Here is a 19442-nt window from a genome sequence, read left to right on the forward strand (position 1 = left end):
ACAGAGGGCAGGCCTTAGGGGTGGGCTGTGTACAGGGTGCAGGCCTTAGGGGTGGGCTGTGTACAGGGTGCAGGCCTTAGGGGTGGACTGTGTACAGGATGCAGGCCTTAGGGGTGGGTTGTGTACAGGGTGCAGGCCTTAGGGGTGGGTTGTGTACAGGGTGCAGGCCTTAGGGGTGGGTTGTGTACAGGGTGCAGGCCTTAGGGGTGGGCTGTGTACAGGGTGCAGGCCTTAGGGGTGGGTTGTGTACAGGGTGCAGGCCTTAGGGGTGAGCTACGTACAGAGTGCAGGCCTTAGGGGGTGGGCTACGTACAGAGTGCAGGCCTTAGGGGGTGGGCTACGTACAGAGTGCAGGCCTTAGGGGGTGGGCTACGTACAGAGTGCAGGCCTTAGGGGGTGGGCTACGTACAGAGTGCAGGCCTTAGGGGTGGGCTGCGTACAGAGTGCAGGCCTGCGCTGTGTACAGAATGTAAGACTTTGGGGTGCGCTGCACACAACCTGTGATTGACAGTCTCAGCTCTGTTTCTGTGTGCAGGGGGGTGTGTCCTTCCCTTCAATCAGCTCTCAGAGTTCTTCTCACTGAGGTCTGCAGAATGTAACTTCAGCCTTTCACCCCCTGCTTTCTGAAAGCTCAGAGAAGCTGTACAAATTCTGCACCTTGAATGGATGAAGGGAAGACTGCCGATAAACAGGTACAACCGCTGGAGGATTTGTTTCTTCTCTGTAGATCACCTGTGGCCAGTCACTTCCAGGAGCGGCCCGTCCATTAAGGGCACATGGGCGCCGCCCCCCCATCCATGTGTCCGGCTCCTATTCAGAACACCGGCGCATGGATTCCAATGCGGAGGGGTTGTCTTTTTTTGAAGCACGGATGAGAGCCAGAGGGTCTAATAGGCTTCACTATAGGGTGGGCTCAGATCACAGAGAGTGCGCTCCGATCCCACCCAGGTGTGTTACAACAGTGAATGAATATTCGCTGTTGTAACACTGATCCTCCTCCCGGCCAATCAGGAAGCGGGTTTTGACACCGATCACCCGATTGGCTGAAAGGACAGGCGGTCCTATTGGATGCCTAGGAGGAGGAGGGAGGAGCTGGATGCCGCCATGGAGAAGAGGACACAGCCGCTACCTGCCACCCGCCACCGCCGATGGGGTAAGTGCTGGACTGGCGGCAAACAACGGGGGTTGTTTAGAGCCACCCCCCCCTCCAAAAAAAAAAAAAAACCCACCAGCTGCCACTGGTCACGTCACTAGATATATGTAAGGGTTTACAACCACTTTAAAGCGGGGCTTATGATCATGTGATCGTCTGTCACGGCAGCTACATAATGGGAAAGCTCTTGATCACAAGTAGCGATCGGAAGCTTTCCCTAAACCGCCGATAAATGTGCCGGGAGCGCGCAGGGCGCATGCTCTTGGCACAGCTGTATTTACACAAATTTACGCAATTATGCGGTCGCTGGGTGCCAAGGCCCACCCACCGAGAGGCCACATATTTGCATGCACAAGGGGTTAAAGGGATGCCTGGGTTGGATGGGGAAGGGTTTCCCTCCAAAGGTATCGTTATGCAGTGCTTTAGGGAAGTGGGCACCTTGAATAAGTGGACCTTTTTTACCACTGAAATAGATGGTCCACCTTAAAACTGAACCCCAAGTATGGATGTGTTTTGATGGGTACATTGGTCCAGCTTGGATCAATGCAAGTATGCCTGTGTCATACCTTTTTTTAAGACCACTGTGGAAGCAGATAATCACAGTAGCAGTCACCACTACTATAGTGATCGCAATCGTTTTCCGGGTCCCATCTCAGCTGACTACCCATGGTGACCACATGAGCCCCTCACCTGGGGTGGGCACCATTTTATAGAAAGCCTTGCATTTTTCTTAATGAATGCAAGGCGTTCTCTGATTAAATGAGGCAGAGATTGTTGCATCACCAACACCCCCATCTTCACTTTGTCCAATCGGAGAACGCCTTGTATTTATGGGGAAAATTGAAAAGCGTTCTATGAATGGTGCCGAAACGAGTGACTGAATCTGGTTACTATGCAGCAGGGCAGCCAGGACCCAGAAGATAGTGGTGATCATTATAGTAGCAGCAACTACTACAGCGATTCTCCGCTTCCACAGGTATGGCATATACAAACTTACATTGGGCCAATGCAACTATGCTATAAAATCCATACAGTCCAGTTTTAAGCTTTAAAGATCTGCTGCCTTTGATTATTTCAGATGGAATCAGATCTGTACTATCAGAATTTCCCTGGTAGGATGGAAAACCCAGATTTGAATCCAGATTTGCCCATATGTGCAGTCATTGTACATTCTCTTGAGATGATACAAATTCCAGCCTAGCCAAAGTCTTTAATGTACAGTGTTAGGCTGACAATCCATATGTTACATTTTCGTACATAAGCATACATTCATGAACATTAGTAGTGTTGTTTGTATTGAACTCTCTATTTCTACTATATATAAAAACAAAAACTGCATGTTTATGACCAGCTTGGACAATCTTCGTTTTTCTACTAACCATCCAATCTCTATTCTTCTAAAATAATTTTTTTTATTTGAGTTTAAAGGCCAAGTCCACTGATTAGACCATGTTTCATGTTAGACATCTATTCATATTTAGGGTATAACCGGAAGCATGGTAGAAAACATCATCCCCAAACCCTCATTTGGGTTAGGGTAGAGCAGCGACATAGCCAAAAACACATTTTCAGTTGAGTTGGGAAGGTATTTTCAACAGTGTTTTTTTAATTACGGTTTTCCCATCCCCGTGACATCGCCTCACATTTCAACCTCTTTTTGGCGGAATGGACACAAATTTCCAAAAAAGCATTCCAGGTTTTTGTGGACGATCCCAAGTGATCCACCTACGGGATCTTCCTTCTGAATGCTGAGGGGGACATGTTTAGGCTCCACACCACTTTACTTTTGAATAAGCTTTACTGACCCCCATCACATGGCCAATCCAAAATCCTTGCCTCGGCCAGACATGACCCCTCAATCAGAGCTTAGTCAATGAGGCAAACCGCGTAAGTGAGAAGTCATGTCTGGCAGGGGTGAAAACCTTGCAGAAAGACTTTCCAGAAGAATGGAGACTGTTAGTTACATGGGGGGGGGGGGGGGGGGTAGCTCGACCATCAATGGTCATGGTCCTAGGAAGGGATGTCCAACAAATTCATATTTGTGTAATAGTCGGGTGGCCACAAACTTTCAGCCACATGGAGTAGAAATTATTTTGTTCTAAAATGTCTTTGTATGATTTAGTATTTGGGGTTGAGTAGGGTTGAGGTCCGGGGCTCTGTGCAGGAGTTGGGTGCCTCCACACCAAAAGGGTAAAACCATGTCTTTATGAAGATATTGATAAGACTTGGCTTAATTTCATCTCTATGATATTTATTAGGATTAATGTCAGGGTTCTGTGCACTCGAATTCCTCCACATCAAACTGGTTAAACCATGTCTTTATGGAACTGTCTTTGTACACAGGGTCACAGTCATGCTGGAATAGAAAAGGGTCTTCCCCAAACTGTTACCGCAAGGTTGGAAGAGCACAACTGTCAACAATGTCTTTGTACGATGTAATATTTGGGATGGAAGGCCAATTGCAAGTCAGGACTTCTCACACATCAGTACCTGACTTCACAAATGGGTACAAATACCTACAGCCACCCTCCAAAATTTTGTGGAAAGTCTTCCCAGAGGAGTGGAGGCTGTAAAACCCTCAAAAGGAGTTCAATTCCATACCAAAGAACCTGGTCTTAGAATGTGACATCCAAATAACTCATAATGGTGTAACGCTCAAGTGGCTACAAACTTTAAACCATATGGAGGAGAAAACATTTTGTGGGAATATGTGCCTATATGGGAGGACAGCTACTGATGCTGGATGAGAAATCCTGGCTTGCAATCAACATTGCAAAGGTTTTCAGTAGGATTGAGGTGCAGGACTCCGAAGTTCCTCCACAACAAACTGGTCAAACCATGGTCTTAATGGCGCTGGCTTGGTACACAGAGGCACAGTCATGCAAGAACAGAAAAGGGCCCTCCCCAAACTGTTACCACAAACATTTGTCTAAAATGTCTATGTAGGATGTAGTATTTGGGATGGAAGGCCAATTGCAAGCCAGGACTTCCCACACATGAGTACCTGACCTCACAAATGGGCACAAATTTGGAGCCACCCTCCAAAATCTTTTAAGGATGTATCAGCCTCCACTCTTCTGGGAAGAGATTTTGGAGCGAGGCTCCAAATGTGTGCCAAATTTGTGAGGTCAGGTACTAATGTGTGTCAAGTTCTGGCTTGCAATTGGTCTTCCATCCCAAATACTACATCATTTTGAGAACAGGGCCTTTAGTATGGTACTGACCTCCATTGGAGGATGTATCAGACTCCACTCTTCTGGGAAGTCAATTCCATACCAAAGGCCCTGGTCTTAGAATGATGTAGTATTTGGGATGGAAGGCCGATTGTAAGACCTTGTGACCTCACAAATTGACACAAATAGCTACAGTCACCCTCCAAAATTTTGTGGAACGTCTTCCCAGAAGAGTAAGAGGTTGTTATATCCTTAAAGTGACGTCTTTAATCCTTTAACAAAGGCCCTGGTCTTAGAATGGGATGTCCAATAAGCTCATATTGGTGTAACGGTCACAAATGTTGAGCAATATGGAGTGGAAACCATTTTTTTTTTGTTTTTGTTTTTTTTTTAATAACTGAAAACAAACTTTCGAAGGCCTAAGCTACCAAAGCTTGAGAATAGCCCTTGAAGATGACAAACATCTCATTTGCAACCTATTAAAATCAATGTGCTGCAAATGAGGTCACCAAGCTAAAAGTGGTTAATCTCAAGCCAATAAACAATTAAAGAAAATCTTCCACGCACTTCCAATCCAGACAGCAACTTTGTTTTAAAATTATCCTGTGGTCATCCTTTTTTTTTTAGACATTCTTAATTTTTCTTTTTTGCAATCATCTTCTGACTGTCATTCAGAAAATAACTTATGTGAAAATATTTTTGTACATTTCGGTAACCCATGTAGAAATGTGGGCGCATTATTTTTTCATCTCGTCTTTACACAGAAGGTCCTTGGCTATGAAAAACGAATGCAGACTCCGTGTTTTCTACAGGATAGTCTCCTCGAAGCAATGCAAGCATCTACTGTGGTACATGATGGTGGGCTTTGCTCTTGAAAGTCCTCTATGCTTTTTGGGATGAGGTCCTTGTCCTGTTTTTAGTCCAGTTGCTCGATCGCTTGGTGTCACAAAGTAGTCTATGTCCATTTTACAGAACAAGGGTGAAAGATTTATTAGTTCCGGTGGTAGTGGTCCGACTTGTAGAAGCTTGTACTGATCTATATATATATATATTTTTTTTTTGTTTGTTTTATGTTCGAGGCGTTGGGTGAGGTCATACAGACTTTACATACATACATCATTTCCAGAGAAACCAGGCGAGGGACCTTTCTCACCAAAGTTGGAGACAATGAGACGCAACAGTTTTTTTTTTTTTTTTGTTCTTGACTTTTGAGATCTTCCAAAAAAATCAACACGGGTGTCCACATTCAAAAGGAAAATGAAAAAGGACATCAAACCTTTACTAGGAAAAGATTCAGCATTTTTTTGTTGATGAAACAGGTAGAACGTTTTGTGACTCACAACATTGATATTGACTGTTTTTTGCTGGAGATTCGAGCTTTAATCCTTTGTGGCGAAAGTAACCTCCGTCGGCCCAAATGGAGGTGGAGCAGCCGGACATGATAGAAGGTCCCTTAGCAACTGCCAAATATCTTTTGAAGACTTTGGTAATTGTCTGTTGTATAAAATGTTGTCTTGTGTTTTTTATACTCTGTTATTGATTGGGACTGCATCAGTTTTTTTGTTTTTTTTTTCTCCGAAACAAGAGTCCGTGTTTAGACCTTTTAGTTATTGTGAAGGCATTCTAGGTCCACTGAGCAGCAGATGCTTCCATTCTGTGTAAAAAGAAAGGGAAAAAAAAGATGTTAATCTTATTTCTCAAAATGTTCATGTTTTTTTTTTTGTCTGTAAAATCTTTATACTTTTTATCTTGAAAAGTAAAAGTATATTTTATGTATTTTTTATGCATCTTTTATGTATTTCTACACTGTGTACATTTATATTCTTTGTGTTCAAAATTTTCATTATTTTGGATGTTGTTCATAAAAGACCAGGGGAGGAATGTAGATGAAATTAACTATATAATGAAGTATGTGAATGCTCCTCCAAACTATGAATGGGTATGAATATTTTAAGCAGTTCAGCCCCCACTTATGTACACCCCTATGGACCAGAGCGCTTTACTTTTTTTTTTTTTTTTATTTAATGTACATGGCTTTTTTTTTTTTTTTCATTTTTTTTTTTTTTTTTGATATGCAATCTATAGAGTCAAAATGTAACAAAACTAAAACAATGCACTTTTTCTATTTTTATCAGTGTTACATAAAATAAAAAAAGTTTTTTTTTTTTTTTTTATCTTAGATCTTTCTATCATTTGCCCTATTTTATTTAAAATGGCACTAAAATTATAGTTCTGGTACCAAAAACTCTAAAGATAAATACAAAGTAAATACATTTTTATTTGTTTTTGTTTTTTTTAAATACAACAAAAATTTTATAGAACAAATCGAATAACCAACAAGTTTAAATTTAATTAAAATTATTCAAATTACAAAAGCATCAGGAAAATAAAAGTTAAGGAGAAAAGGGGGAAGGAGAGGGGGTTAAACAGGAACACATTTTTTATTTTAAAACCTTTTTTTTTTTTTTAACTCATCAGGTTTCTTTAACTTTTTATGCAGATTGAAGCTCATCTATTTGATCACAAAATAAATGTGACAAAGTAGATACAAAAGTAACTGTTACTTTTGTATCTTTCTATACCACTTCTAAACAATGTTTATAAACAATGTTACTTTGTATCTCTCCATCTCCCATCTGAACACTGTTTGTAAACAATGCTATGGTGTATCTATTTCCTGTCTGAATAATATTTATAAACGATATTACATTGTATTTCTCTATCTCCCCTCTGAACAATGTTACTTTGTACAGTATCTCTCTATCTCCCATCTGATCAATGTTTAAACAATATTGCTTTGCATCTTTCTATTTTTTGCCCGATCAATGTGCATAAAAAATGTTACTTTGTATCTATTGATTTCTTGCCTTAATAACGTTAATAAACAATATTATTTTGTATTTTTCTATCTCCCCTGTGAACACTGTTTATAAACAATTTTACATTGTATCTATTTCCTGTCACGGTTTATAGATACTATTCAGACAGGAAATAGATACAACATAACATTGTTTATAAACAGTGTTCAGAGAGGAGATAGAGAAATACAAAATAATATTGTTTATTAACTTTATTAAAACAAGAAATCAATGGATACAAAGTAACATTGTTTATACTCATTGATCAGACGGGAGATAGAGAGATACTGTACAAAGTAACATTGTTCAGAGGGGAGAGAAATACAACGTAATTGAATAATATTTAAACACTATTACATTGTATCTCTCTATCTCCCTTCTAATCAATGTTTATAAACCATATTACTTTGTATCTTTCTATTCTTTGCCTGATCAATGTGTATAAACAATGTTACTTTGTACCTCTCTATCTCCTGTCTGAACACTGTTTATAAACAATGTTACTTTGTATCTCTCCATCTCCCATCTGAACACTGTTTAAAAACAATGCTACGGTGTATCTATTTCCTGTCTGAATAATATTTATAAACACTATTACATTGTATTTCTCTATCTCCCCTCTGAACAATGTTACTTTTGTACAGTATCTCTCTATCTCCCGTCTGATCAATGTTTATAAACAATATTACTTTGTATCTTTCTATTTTTTGCCCGATCAATGTGTATAAACAATGTTACTTTGTATCTCTCTATCTCCTGTCTGAACACTGTGTTTTATAAATAATGTTATTTTGTATCTATTGATTTCTTGTCTTAATAACGTTAATAAACAATATTACTTTGTATTTATCTATCTCCCCTCTGAACAATGTTTATAAACCAATGTTACTTTGTAGCTCTCTATCTTCCGTCTGAACAAGGTTTATAAATGGTCTGATTTTTGACAGCCGCGGCTTCTACAACTGCAGTATTTACACATCGGCTCCTGGCTGTCCATTTGAGATCCAGGAATTGCTGGTAAAGTAAGGCAAATATTTACATGGAACGCACTAAAAAAATAGGGACCATCAACCAAGTAAAATGTCAGGCTAAATTGTACTCAGGTAAATGTTACAATCTTCATAATACACTGAAAGGACACATTCATGTCCCTTTTTTTTAATACAGATTGCAGAGTTAGACAGGATAACGGATGAGCAGGACACATGATTCACAAGTTGCTTTGGGTTTCTTTTGTTCTAAGATAAGGAAATGGCACCATTTAATAAATCTAGCTGCTGTTCAATATCTATAGAGCCAGACGTTAAGTATGGTCAATACTTCATTATGAGGTCGGACACTTGTGGCCTGTTAATGTGATGGGCCGGTCAGATTTATGGAGCTTTTTATAAAGCCTTTGTAACCAGAGATGATGTTTATCACACCCTGCGGCCCCAGAATTCAACTCTCAGGCGTAATAAAATCCCCAGAATAAAATACACAGTCCTGTGTACCCAACTAATAAGATTGTTCTACAATACACTCGGAGGGATTAGATCAGAATTTATCAGCCCAGGGTTTTGTGTGCCCGAGGATTTCTCCTGAGTAGGGATGAGCTTTGAGTTCGAGTCGAACATCAGCTGTTCACCAGTTCGCCGAACAGCGAACAATTTGGGGTGTTCACAGCAAATTCGAAAGCCGCGGAACACCCTTTAAAAGTCTATGGGAGAAATCAAAAGTGCTAATTTTAAAGGCTTATATGCAAGTAATTGTCATAAAAAGTGTTTGGGGACCTGGGTCAGTGCAAAAAAGTTTTAAAAATGGTTGTTTTTTCAGGAGCAGTGATGTTAATAATGCTTAAAGTGAAACAATAAAAGTGTAATATCCCTTTAAATTTTGTACCTGGGGGGTGTCTATAGTATGCCTGTAAAGGGGCGCATGTTTCCTGTGTTTAGAACAGTCTGACAGCAAAATGACATTTCAAAGGAAAAAAAGTCATTTAAAACTATTTGCGGCTATTAATGAATTGTCGGTCTGACAATGCACATAAAAGTTCATTGATAAAAACAGCATGGGAATTCCCCACAGGGGAACCCTGAACCAAAATTTTAAAAAATAATGGCGTGGGGGGTCCCCCTAAATTTCATACCAGGCCCTTCAGGTCTGGTATGGATATTACGGGGAACCCCGGCCAAAATTTTTTTTAAAAATGGCGTGGGGGCCCCCCTCAAAATTTATACCAGACCATTCAGGTCTGGTATGGATATTACGGGGAACCCCGCACCAAAATTTAAAAAAAAATGGCGTGGGGCCCCCCTCAAAATCCATACCAGACACTTATCTGAGCACGCAACCTGGCAGGCCACAGGAAAAGAGGAGGGATGAGAGAGCGCCTCCCCCTCCTGAACCGTACCAGGCCACATGCCCTCCACATTGGGAGGGTGCTTTGGGGTAGCCCCTAAAGCACCTTGTCCCCATGTTGATGGGGACAAGTGCCTCATCCTCACAACCCTTGCCCGGTGGTTGTGGGGGTCTGCGGGCGGGGGGCTTATCGGAATCTGGAAGCCCCCTTTAACAAGGGCACCCCCAGATCCCGGCCCCCCAGTGTGAAATGGTAAGGGGGTACAAAAGTACGCCTACCATTTCACAAAAAAACTGTCAAAAATGTTAAATGTTAAATGTTTTGACAATTCCTTTATTTAAAGTCTTCTTTTTTCCAACTCCTTTCCTCTATCTTCTTTGTTCTATCTTCCTTCGGTTTCTTCCTCCATCTTCTTCTTCTTCTGGTTCTTCCTCCGGTGTTCTCGTCCGGCATCTTCCTCCGTGGCGTCTTCTTCCCTTCTTCTTCTCGGGCCGCTCCGCATCCATGACGGGAGGCTCCCGCTGTGTGATGCTTCTCGTCTTCTGACAGTTCTTAAATAATGGAGGGCGGGCAACCCAGTGACCCCGCCCCCCTCTGACGCATGGGGACTTGATGGGGACTTCCCTGTGGCATTCCCCGTGATGTCAGAGGGGGTGGGGTTACCGGATGGCCCCATCCTCCGTTATTTAAGAACCGTCAGAAGACGAGAAGCATCACACAGCGGGAGCCTTCCATCATGGTGGATGCGGAGTGGCCCGAGAAGAAGGGAAGAAGATGCTGAATGAGAACACCGGAGGAAGAACCAGAAGAAGCAGAGGAAGAAGAAGATGGAGGAAGAAACCGAAGGAAGATGGAAGAAAGAAGATAGAAGAAAGAAGATAGAAGAAAGAAGATAGAAGATAGAAGAAAGAAGATAGAAGAAAGAAGATAGAAGATAGAAGAAAGAAGATAGAAGAAAGAAGAAAGAAGATAGAAGATGGAAAAAAGAAGACTTTAAATAAAGGAATTGTCAAAAACTGTCTCTTGTCATTTTTAACATTTTTGACACTTTTTATGTGAAATGATAAGGATACTTTTGTACCCCCTTGCCATTTCACACAGGGAGGGGGGCGGGATCTGGGGGTCCCCTTGTTAAAGGGGGCTTCCAGATTCTGATAAGCCCCCCCGCCCGCAGACCCCCAGAACCACCGGGCAAGGGTTGTGGGGATGAGGCCCTTGTCCCCATCAACATGGGGACAAGGTGCTTTGGGGGGCTACCCCAAAGCACCCTCCCAATGTTGAGGGCATGTGGCCTGGTACAGTTCAGGAGGGGGGGCACTCTCTCGTCCTCGTCTTTTCCTGCAGCCTGCCAGGTTGCATGCTCGGATAAGGGTTTGGTATGGATTTTTGGGGGACCCCACACCATTTTTTTTTTAATTTTGGCACGGGGTTCCCCTTAAAATCCATACCAGACCTGAAGGGTCTGGTATAGATTTTGAGGGGGGCCCCCCACACCATTTTTTTTTATTTTGGCCGGGGTTCCCCTTAATATACATACCAGACCTGAAGGGCCTGGTATGGAATTTAGGGGGACCCCCACACCATTTTTTTTTTTAATTTTGGTTCGGGGTTCCCCTGTGGGGAATTCCCATGCCGTTTTTTTATGAACTTTTATGTGTATTGTCGGACCGACAATTCATTAATAGCCGCGAGTAGTTTTAAATGACTTTTTTTCCTTTGAAATGTCATTTTGCTGTCAGACTGTTCTAAACACGGAAACATGCGCCCCTTTACAGGCATACTATAGACACCCCCCAGGTACAAAATTTTAAGGAATATAATGCCCCGTACACACGGTCGGATTTTTCGATGGAAAATGTCCGATCGGAGCGTGTTGTCGGAAATTCCGACCGTGTGTGGGCTCCATCGGATTTTCCGACACACAAAGTTGGAGAGCAGGAGATAAAATTTTCCGACAACAAAATCCGTTGTCGGAAATTCCGATCGTGTGTACACAAATCCGACGGACAAAGTGCCACGCATGCTCAGAATAAATAAAGAGATGAAAGCTATTGGCCACTGCCCCGTTTATAGTCCCGACGTACGTGTTTTACGTCACTGCGTTTAGAACGATCGGATTTTCTGACAACTTTGTGTGACCATGTGTATGCAAGACAAGTTTGAGCCAACATCCGTCGGAAAAAATCCTAGGATTTTGTTGTCGGAATGTCCGAACAAAGTCCGACCGTGTGTACGGGGCATTACACTTTTATTGTTTCACTTTAAGCATTATTAAAATCACTGCTCCCGAAAAAACTGCCGTTTTTAAAACTTTTTTTTGCATTGATCCATGTCCCCTGGGGCAGGACCCAGGTCCCCAAACACTTTTTATGACAATAACTTGCATATAAGCCTTTAAAATTAGCACTTTTGATTATTCATGTTCGAGTCCCATAGACTTTAACGGTGTTCGCGTGTTCAAACTAATTTTTTGCCTGTTTGCATGTTCTGGTGCGAACCGAACAGGGGGGTGTTCAGCTCATCCCTACTCCTGAGATGCCAGGGATTCCCCGAGCAATGATAAGATCTCCCACCCACAATGACCACCAAGGCAAGGGGGGAAATTTTACACCAATCACCAATGTAAGCTATCGTGTCCACACTGGCCGCTAATAATAGGAGACTTCTATGGACCGGTCCGATTACTGTTTGTTGTTTTTTTTTGGTTTGGTTTGTTTTTTTTAACAATCCTACAAAAATGGCTTTCTTTTTCCTTTTTTTTTTTATTAATTCATCTTTATTTAAACATTTTCATTTAATACAAACAATATCTACATTCCATATTTAATATTGAAACATAGAAATAGACAACAGACAGAAAAAAATTGATATTTATAAAAAAAATTAAAATTTTATAATTTGGTATGCAATCCATAGACACAAAATATAATAAAACTAAAATGCACTTTTTTTATTTTGATTGTTTTTTTTTTGTTTTTTGTTTTTTTTGTTTTGTTTTTTAGATAAAAAGTGTCAATTTTATTCTATAATGTGTCTAAAATTCTGATACCAAAAGATATTTACAAAGTAAACTCCTTTTTTATCCAATGTTGCCTCTTCTAATGCAACACTAAAAGTAAATGAACAAACAAAAAGTTTAAATATAATACTATATCTAAATGAATAGAATATAAATAGTTTAACATTTTTTAATTATTTATTTTTTTGTCACAAATAGATGGAGCTGGAATTATTCAAGTGACTTATTAGTTATTTTACTATCGTATTTGACTTCTTGTGTACCACCTTCACATTGGCTGTTTATGCTTAACAGGTTCCGATAAGGATCCCTGAACAAAATGCCCTTTTTTTTTTTGTTTCTTTTCCACTCCTTGTTCAAGCCATACTGTTTTATTATCATTCATATGATTATGTAAAAACTCCTGCAAAACTCCTAAATTGTTTTATGCAAAAAAAAATAAAATAAAGTTAATGAACAAAATACATCATGAAAAGAATTGAATTAAAGTGGTTGTACACCCTGTGCCACATCGTGCCGTTTCTAATAGGGGTCATGCCGTGACTGGCGGCTCCCACGCGTGGGAGAGACATCACGCGACTCTGGCTAGTCACAGAGCCGGAGTTTGCGGCCCCAAAAGGAAGAGAGGTGGAGATGGACACTACCTGCTCGTGGGGACAATGGCGACAGCGTGGGCTTCAGTGTCAGGTAAGTGACACATAATGGGCTACTATGCGATGCGATGCATATTAGCCCATTATGCTTTACCTTTGCAGGGAAATAAAGAGGAAGTAAAACCCACCAGGGTTTACTTCCTCTTTCAAGTTTTATAGTCAGGCTGAAAAAGACACAAGTCCATTTAGTTCGGCCAATAATAACAATAATAGTTGTATGAAGAGAATTTTTATTTAATTTTTTGGGGGGGATTTGGTATGCAATCTGTAGATTTAAAAAAAATTATTATCATTTGCCCTGTTTAAAATGACACTAAACAATTCTGGTACCAAAAAACTGTGGATATTTACAAAATAAAGTGTTTCTTTAAATACAACAATAAAAAAAAAAGAAAAAAAAAAAAAAGTTTAATAGAGAATAAAAGGAAAATACTAGTTAAGGAGAAGAGGGGAAGGAAAAGTTAATTGGGTCTGGGGTAAACTAATGACCTAATGAGGGGTTAAACAGGAGCATTTTTTATTTTAAAAAGGTTTTTTTTTGTTTTGTTTTTTTTATTTATTTTTTTTAACTTCTGAGGTTTTACGTTCTTATGCAGATTAGAGCGCATCCCTTTTTTGTTCACAAGATGAGTGGAACAATAACTGTTACTTTTGTATCGTTCTAGCTGCATCTAAACAATTTTCTACTATCTGGGTTTCCTTTCTGTTATTTGTTTTATGTTAAGGTTATTATTAATAATTGAAAATTTGGTTGTGTGGTGAGGTGTACGAATGATCTTCCCTGGGTTTCAAATCCATTGGGTATACCACATTACTTTTTTTTTTTTTTTACTTTGTACAAATTATTAATTGCTGCCTGATGTACCGTGCGTTGTAATAATTTTTAGCAGCAGCTTAATGAGACCTAAAATTTGTTTCAAAAGTTCCTCTGGCATAAAAAAAGATTTGGAAAGGCTGGATTAGGTTTTCATTTCTTCTCTTTACCACTGGAAATCTGAATATTTCTAAATTTTGAAATAAGCATCATAGAGCCTCAGCCCAGGTTGCTTTCAGTGAAACATGTCTTGCTTTTACATTTGCTGATCACCGTCAGTCATATACAGGTGCATCCCAAAAAATTACAATATCATCGAAAAGTTAATTTATTTTAGTAATTCAATTCAAAAAAGTGAATCTTGTCTATTGTATAGATTGATTACATGCAGAGTGATATCTTTCAAGCATTTCTTTCTTTTTGATTTTGATGATTATGGCTTACAGCAAGTGAAAACCCAAAATTTTCGGATTAAAGTAAATTTTTGCATTTCATTTGGAAATCGTGGTCCCGGAGTCTGGAGGAAGAGTGGAGAGGCACAGAATCCACAATGCATGAGGTCCAGTGTGAGGTTTCCACAGTCAGTGATGATTTGGGGAGCCATGTCATCTGCTGGTGTTGGTTGACTGCGTTTTATCAAGTCCAAAGTCAGTGCAGCCTTCTAGGAGGAAATTCGAGAGCTCTTCATGCCTCCCTCTGCTGACCAGCTTTATGGAGATGCTGATTCCGTTTTCGAGCAGGACTTGGCACCTCCCACACTGCCAAAAGTACCAATACCTGGTCACATGATCATGGTATCACTGTGATTGATTGGCCAGCAAACTCACCTGACCTAAATACCATAGAAAATCTGTGGGGTATTGTCAAGAGGAACATGGGACACCCGACCCAACAATGTAGACGAGCTGAAGGCCGCTATCAAAGCAACCTGGGCTTCCATAACACCTCATCAGTGCCACAGGCTGATCTCCTCCATGCCACGCCGCATTGATGCCGTAATTCATGCAAAAGGAGCCCCGACCAAGTATTGAGTGCATACTATACTGTACATGGACAGACTTTTCACCAAGCCAACATTTCTGTATTAAAAATCTTTTTTTTTTTTTTTTTTATTGGTCTTATGTAATATTCAGATTTTCTGAGATACTGAATTTTGGGGTGTCACTCGCTGTAAGACATAATCATCAAAATTTAAAGAGAGGAATGCTTGAAATATATCGCTCCGTGTGTAATGAATCTACAGTATATAATATGAGTTTCACTTTTTGAATTAAATTATTGAAATAAATTAACTTTTTGATGATATTCACATTTTTTAAGATGCACCTGTATATAATCCCTGAAGCTAATTTTGTGATGAAGAATTAAACTACGCTTATTATAATATTTGCATGACTATTCTTCTAGCGCATTTTTTATGTACGTTTGTTCTACAGGAATTGGCCAAATAGAACATTTCTAGATTTTCTCTTAACGAATTGTCATTTTATCATGGGCAGTGATAAAATACTGCATATTGGCCACTAGATGGAGCAGAGGAGCAAAGGAAATACAATGTCTTTGTAACAAGAGACACAATATAACAACAGAGAACACTAGAGGAAATTGGCAAATAAATGTAACCGGTGGCTCTATTGAAGGGCTAGCATTGGGGATAGAGTGGGGGGAAGGGTGAGAAGAGCCTATGTCAGATTTATTGCTGTCTGTGTCCTCCCAAAACTAAGTGAAAGTATATCTCCCCAGTGTTGTCGCTAAGGGGGGGGGGGGGTGCGGCCTGCACTCGGGTGACACCCGCACCTTTCATTACACACAAGAGCCCTGCGGCCACCCGGAGAGTCTGAGCAACTCTCCAGGTGGCTGAACACTGGATCTTCCGCCCGCCACCCAGGTGCATGGGGGGTTTATCCTGAGGGGGGGGTCAGCAGTGACTGAGGGGGGGTTTCCTGAGGGGGTGTCTGCACTGCACTTATTGGGGGTGTGTTCACTTATTGGGGGGGTTTATCCTGAGGGGGGGTCTGTAGTGATGGAGGGGCGACTATACTTGGTGGGTTGGGGGGGTGACGCCATGTTTTACCACGCCGGGTGACACCAACCCTAGTGACGCCACTGTATCTCCTTTAAATGAGGGAAAATCAATTCATGTAGTTGGGGGTGGAGTGAAGGGGCATTCTTGAGTGACAGCTTGGAGTTTGCTGGGGCTGCTAATATCATATCCAAGATGGGGGCACCCTGTCTCAGGGCTTTTGGATGTCTATGCAAGGGAGGCCATAGAGCCACCTGATCACTTTTTTATAATGCATGTGGTGTGGCAGCCCTCCCATCTGTGGTTCCCAGGCTTCCCTATTCTTCTTGGGAGCCCAGAACCGCATCAAATTATTTCAGGATGGCGAGCAGATAATAGAGGAACATCAGTTCCCTGATCTCCTCTGTGGTCAATAAAATCAGAAGTTCTGAGAAACGATCTGGCGGTGCAGCCATCTGCTCCCATACGTGATCAAAGAGTTAACACTCTTTGATGGACTCTATGGCCTTAGAGCAGGGGTCTCCAAACTATGGCCCAGTTGTTCAGGAACTACAATTCCCATCATGCCCAGTTATGTCTGTAAATGTCAGAGTTTTACAATGCCTCATGGGACTTGTAGTTCCGCAACAGCTGGAGGGCCGTAGTTTGGAGATCCCTGCCTTAGAGGACCAGAGGGACGGCATGACATCACTTCCGGTCCAGGCTGGAAGAAAAAAGAAAAGAATTTAACGCAAAAGATCACTTTTTTTTGTTTTTTTTTTGGTTTGCTTTTAATGGTAAAGGAGAGATTTGAGGTCTTTTTAACACCAGATCTCTCCATAAAGAGGACCCATCATCCTTATTTCTATTACAAGGGATGTTTACATCGTGTGTTGTATTACCCGGGCTGCTAGGCTGGAGATTGGGCTTATCCCGGGCACATCTGGCTACAAGATGAGGTCTGAGGGCCTATCCATAAGCAAGAGATCAGAGCAGGGTTGAGATTGCGGCTTGCAGTCCAACCAGACAGAAGTGGCGTTTCTGCCGGCCGGAGAACCTGTCGTGGTCGGAGGTAGAGGGGAAGCTGTAAGGTAAGGGGCCATCCACCTTATTACCAGGGACCATCGTGAGTAGCTGAAGCAAGTACCGGAGCAGTATTCTCACCAACCGGGGAAGAATCGGGAAACTACAGCAGGTGCCAAGCCAGGGACCCAGCCAGTGGGGTGATGCTTGAGTATCTGGAGTGCCAAGCAAGGAACCCACCAGGGAAGCGGGGGTGACACTTGAGGAAGATACTAAAGTAAGAAGATTAGAAGAACTCACCGGATTCAGTGGCAATGAATCAGCAAGTCTAGTGAGAGAAACTGGAAGCTCAGTGGGCTGAGTGTCTAAAAGGAGTGATTGTATGGAGTGAAGGAGTTTGTTACAATTTGTGTTAGGAACTGTTCTAAGACTGTTGCCATAGGAGACAGCACTCCTGCACATTCAAATGTGGTGTCTTGCTGGATGCCTTTCCCTGCATGGCTGTCTACCTGTAGAAGTCTCGGAGTCTGCTAATTGACATTGCAACTACCTAAGGGTGTCCTGGCCCTAAACCCTCTCTACCACAGTTCTGTTCAAGAGAAAATAAATCTCTTTGCATTCAAGAAGTGTCTGGCGCCCATGAATCTACCTTGCATTACACCCACTTTGCCTCCCAACCCACTCTATACAGAAAGGATGTCAGCTGTCCCTGACTCTGGAGGTTCTCATTAGACTAAAGGAGGCCTGGGACCTTGCTACATTAGTTTCTCCTACTCCCCCCCCCCCAACCCCCCCTCGGGGCTCTGCTGATCCTCCAACACTCAGTCCTCTCTCTCTGGTTGCGGCTCATCTTCTGCTATAGCGTTGCCATGTTGCACACCACGTGTTCTGTCTAATTGCTCCGCTCCAGTTCTGACCCCGCTCACCTTCCTTGTGCTCTTTGCTGCACACCAGATGTGACGTCTGCATCAGACACTCCCGGAATATACACACATGAACCAGAAGTGACTGCTGATGACGTCTTTCCAGTTCGTTTGTTGGTTTCCCAGTGCATTTTGGGAGATCTCATACTTGCAATACCTCCAAGGTGAAGCTAAACCTGAATAAAAGCCCCTCAAAAGTTGCAGGTGTCATTAGCGAGCGTTGTCATGGACTTCCATGGAGGCTTTGGAGACGCTTTGAAGCAGCAAGAAAGCTGCATGGGGTATCATTTTTGAAGCGAAGCAAACACAACGTATAAACAGGACTGTAATAACCATTTTATTTAGTGACAGAAGCTTTGGTAGGGTTGCCACCTGTCCGGGATTCACCCGGCCAGTTCGGGTTTGGAGTCGTGCGTCCAGGGTTCAGACTGCCTAAAACCCGCACTCACTATTCAGACTGGACTATGGCTTCCCAGCAGGGTTGCTGGCTGTAGTTGTGTAAGCTGAGAATGTCTGTTACATTCTCTTTCACACTGTCCAAAGCCAGCACTAACAATCCCCCCCCCACACACACACACAGACAGGAGAGGAGAGAGGGCTCGATGTTCTCCTCTTCCTCCCCCTTACCCCTCTGTGTCTGCCCACACTCCAATCCCTGGCGCCATGCCTCAGAAAAGGAAAGTGGGGGTGGGAAATTTGAAGTCCAGCAGCCTCAGATACATCTGGATGAGAAGTGCTGACTGCCAAGGGGTGAGTGAGCTCACCATCCATCCCTGTCTGTGACTGAAGTCTCCCCCCTCCCCCTTTCTCTCTCTGGCCTCTGAGTGAGTACACTAAGGTATATCAGGGTTCTCAGAGCACCCCTTACATCAGAGTTCCCCTTTACACCAGAGGCCACAGTGTTCCCCCTTACATCAGAGTCCTCTCCGTACATCAGAGTTCTCAGTGTTCCCCCTTAGATCAGGATTCCCAGAGCATCCCTTATGTCAGAGTCCCCAGAGTTCTCCCTTACATCAGAGTCTGAAGAGTCTCCCCTTACAGTGAAAGGGAACTCTGTGGATTCAGATGTAAAAGGGGAACTCTGTGGACTCTGATGTGAAGGGGACCCTTGTTATTATCTTCATATGATTAGGAATGTTATTTAATAGCAAAATATATGTATAGTTTATACTATAAAAAAAAAAAAGCTGTGCGCCGCTAAAGTGTTTGGATTTGGCTTGAAGAAAAGGTGGCAACCCTAGGTTTGATTGGCATTCAGAGTACTTTAAAAAAAAGTGTGTTCAATGCGACATTTTGAAGCAAGTGTAAAGGAGATCTTATTTATAAATTGGGTTTGCGTTTTGGGTTTTTAGATTTTTTAGTTATAGCTTCCATCAAAGTATTCGTAGCTCTACGGCCCCTTCGTCATCCATCTCCCTGCCTTGTAAGCGCGCTCATCTGCAGGCCTATCGCGCGCCCAAGTCTTGTTTTCCCAGGTCTGAAG

The 19442-nt window shown here is 42.0% G+C and overlaps 1 protein-coding gene across 2 annotated transcripts in view; it reads right to left on the reverse strand.

Moving 5' to 3' along the window:
• Nucleotides 1-4685: 4685 nt before the first annotated feature.
• Nucleotides 4686-19442, reverse strand: part of NELL1 (neural EGFL like 1) — a 1046888-nt gene continuing 1032131 nt past the window's right edge. For both annotated transcript variants that reach the window (XM_073604029.1, XM_073604030.1), the window contains one exon: nucleotides 4686-5980. In XM_073604029.1, coding sequence (XP_073460130.1) covers nucleotides 5930-5980 — 51 coding nt within the window. In that variant the 3' untranslated portion in view covers nucleotides 4686-5929. The remainder of the gene's footprint in view (nucleotides 5981-19442) is intronic.

Source organism: Aquarana catesbeiana, linkage group LG11, assembly GCF_042186555.1.
Source record: "Aquarana catesbeiana isolate 2022-GZ linkage group LG11, ASM4218655v1, whole genome shotgun sequence".
In the NCBI taxonomy this organism is placed as follows: domain Eukaryota; kingdom Metazoa; phylum Chordata; class Amphibia; order Anura; family Ranidae; genus Aquarana; species Aquarana catesbeiana.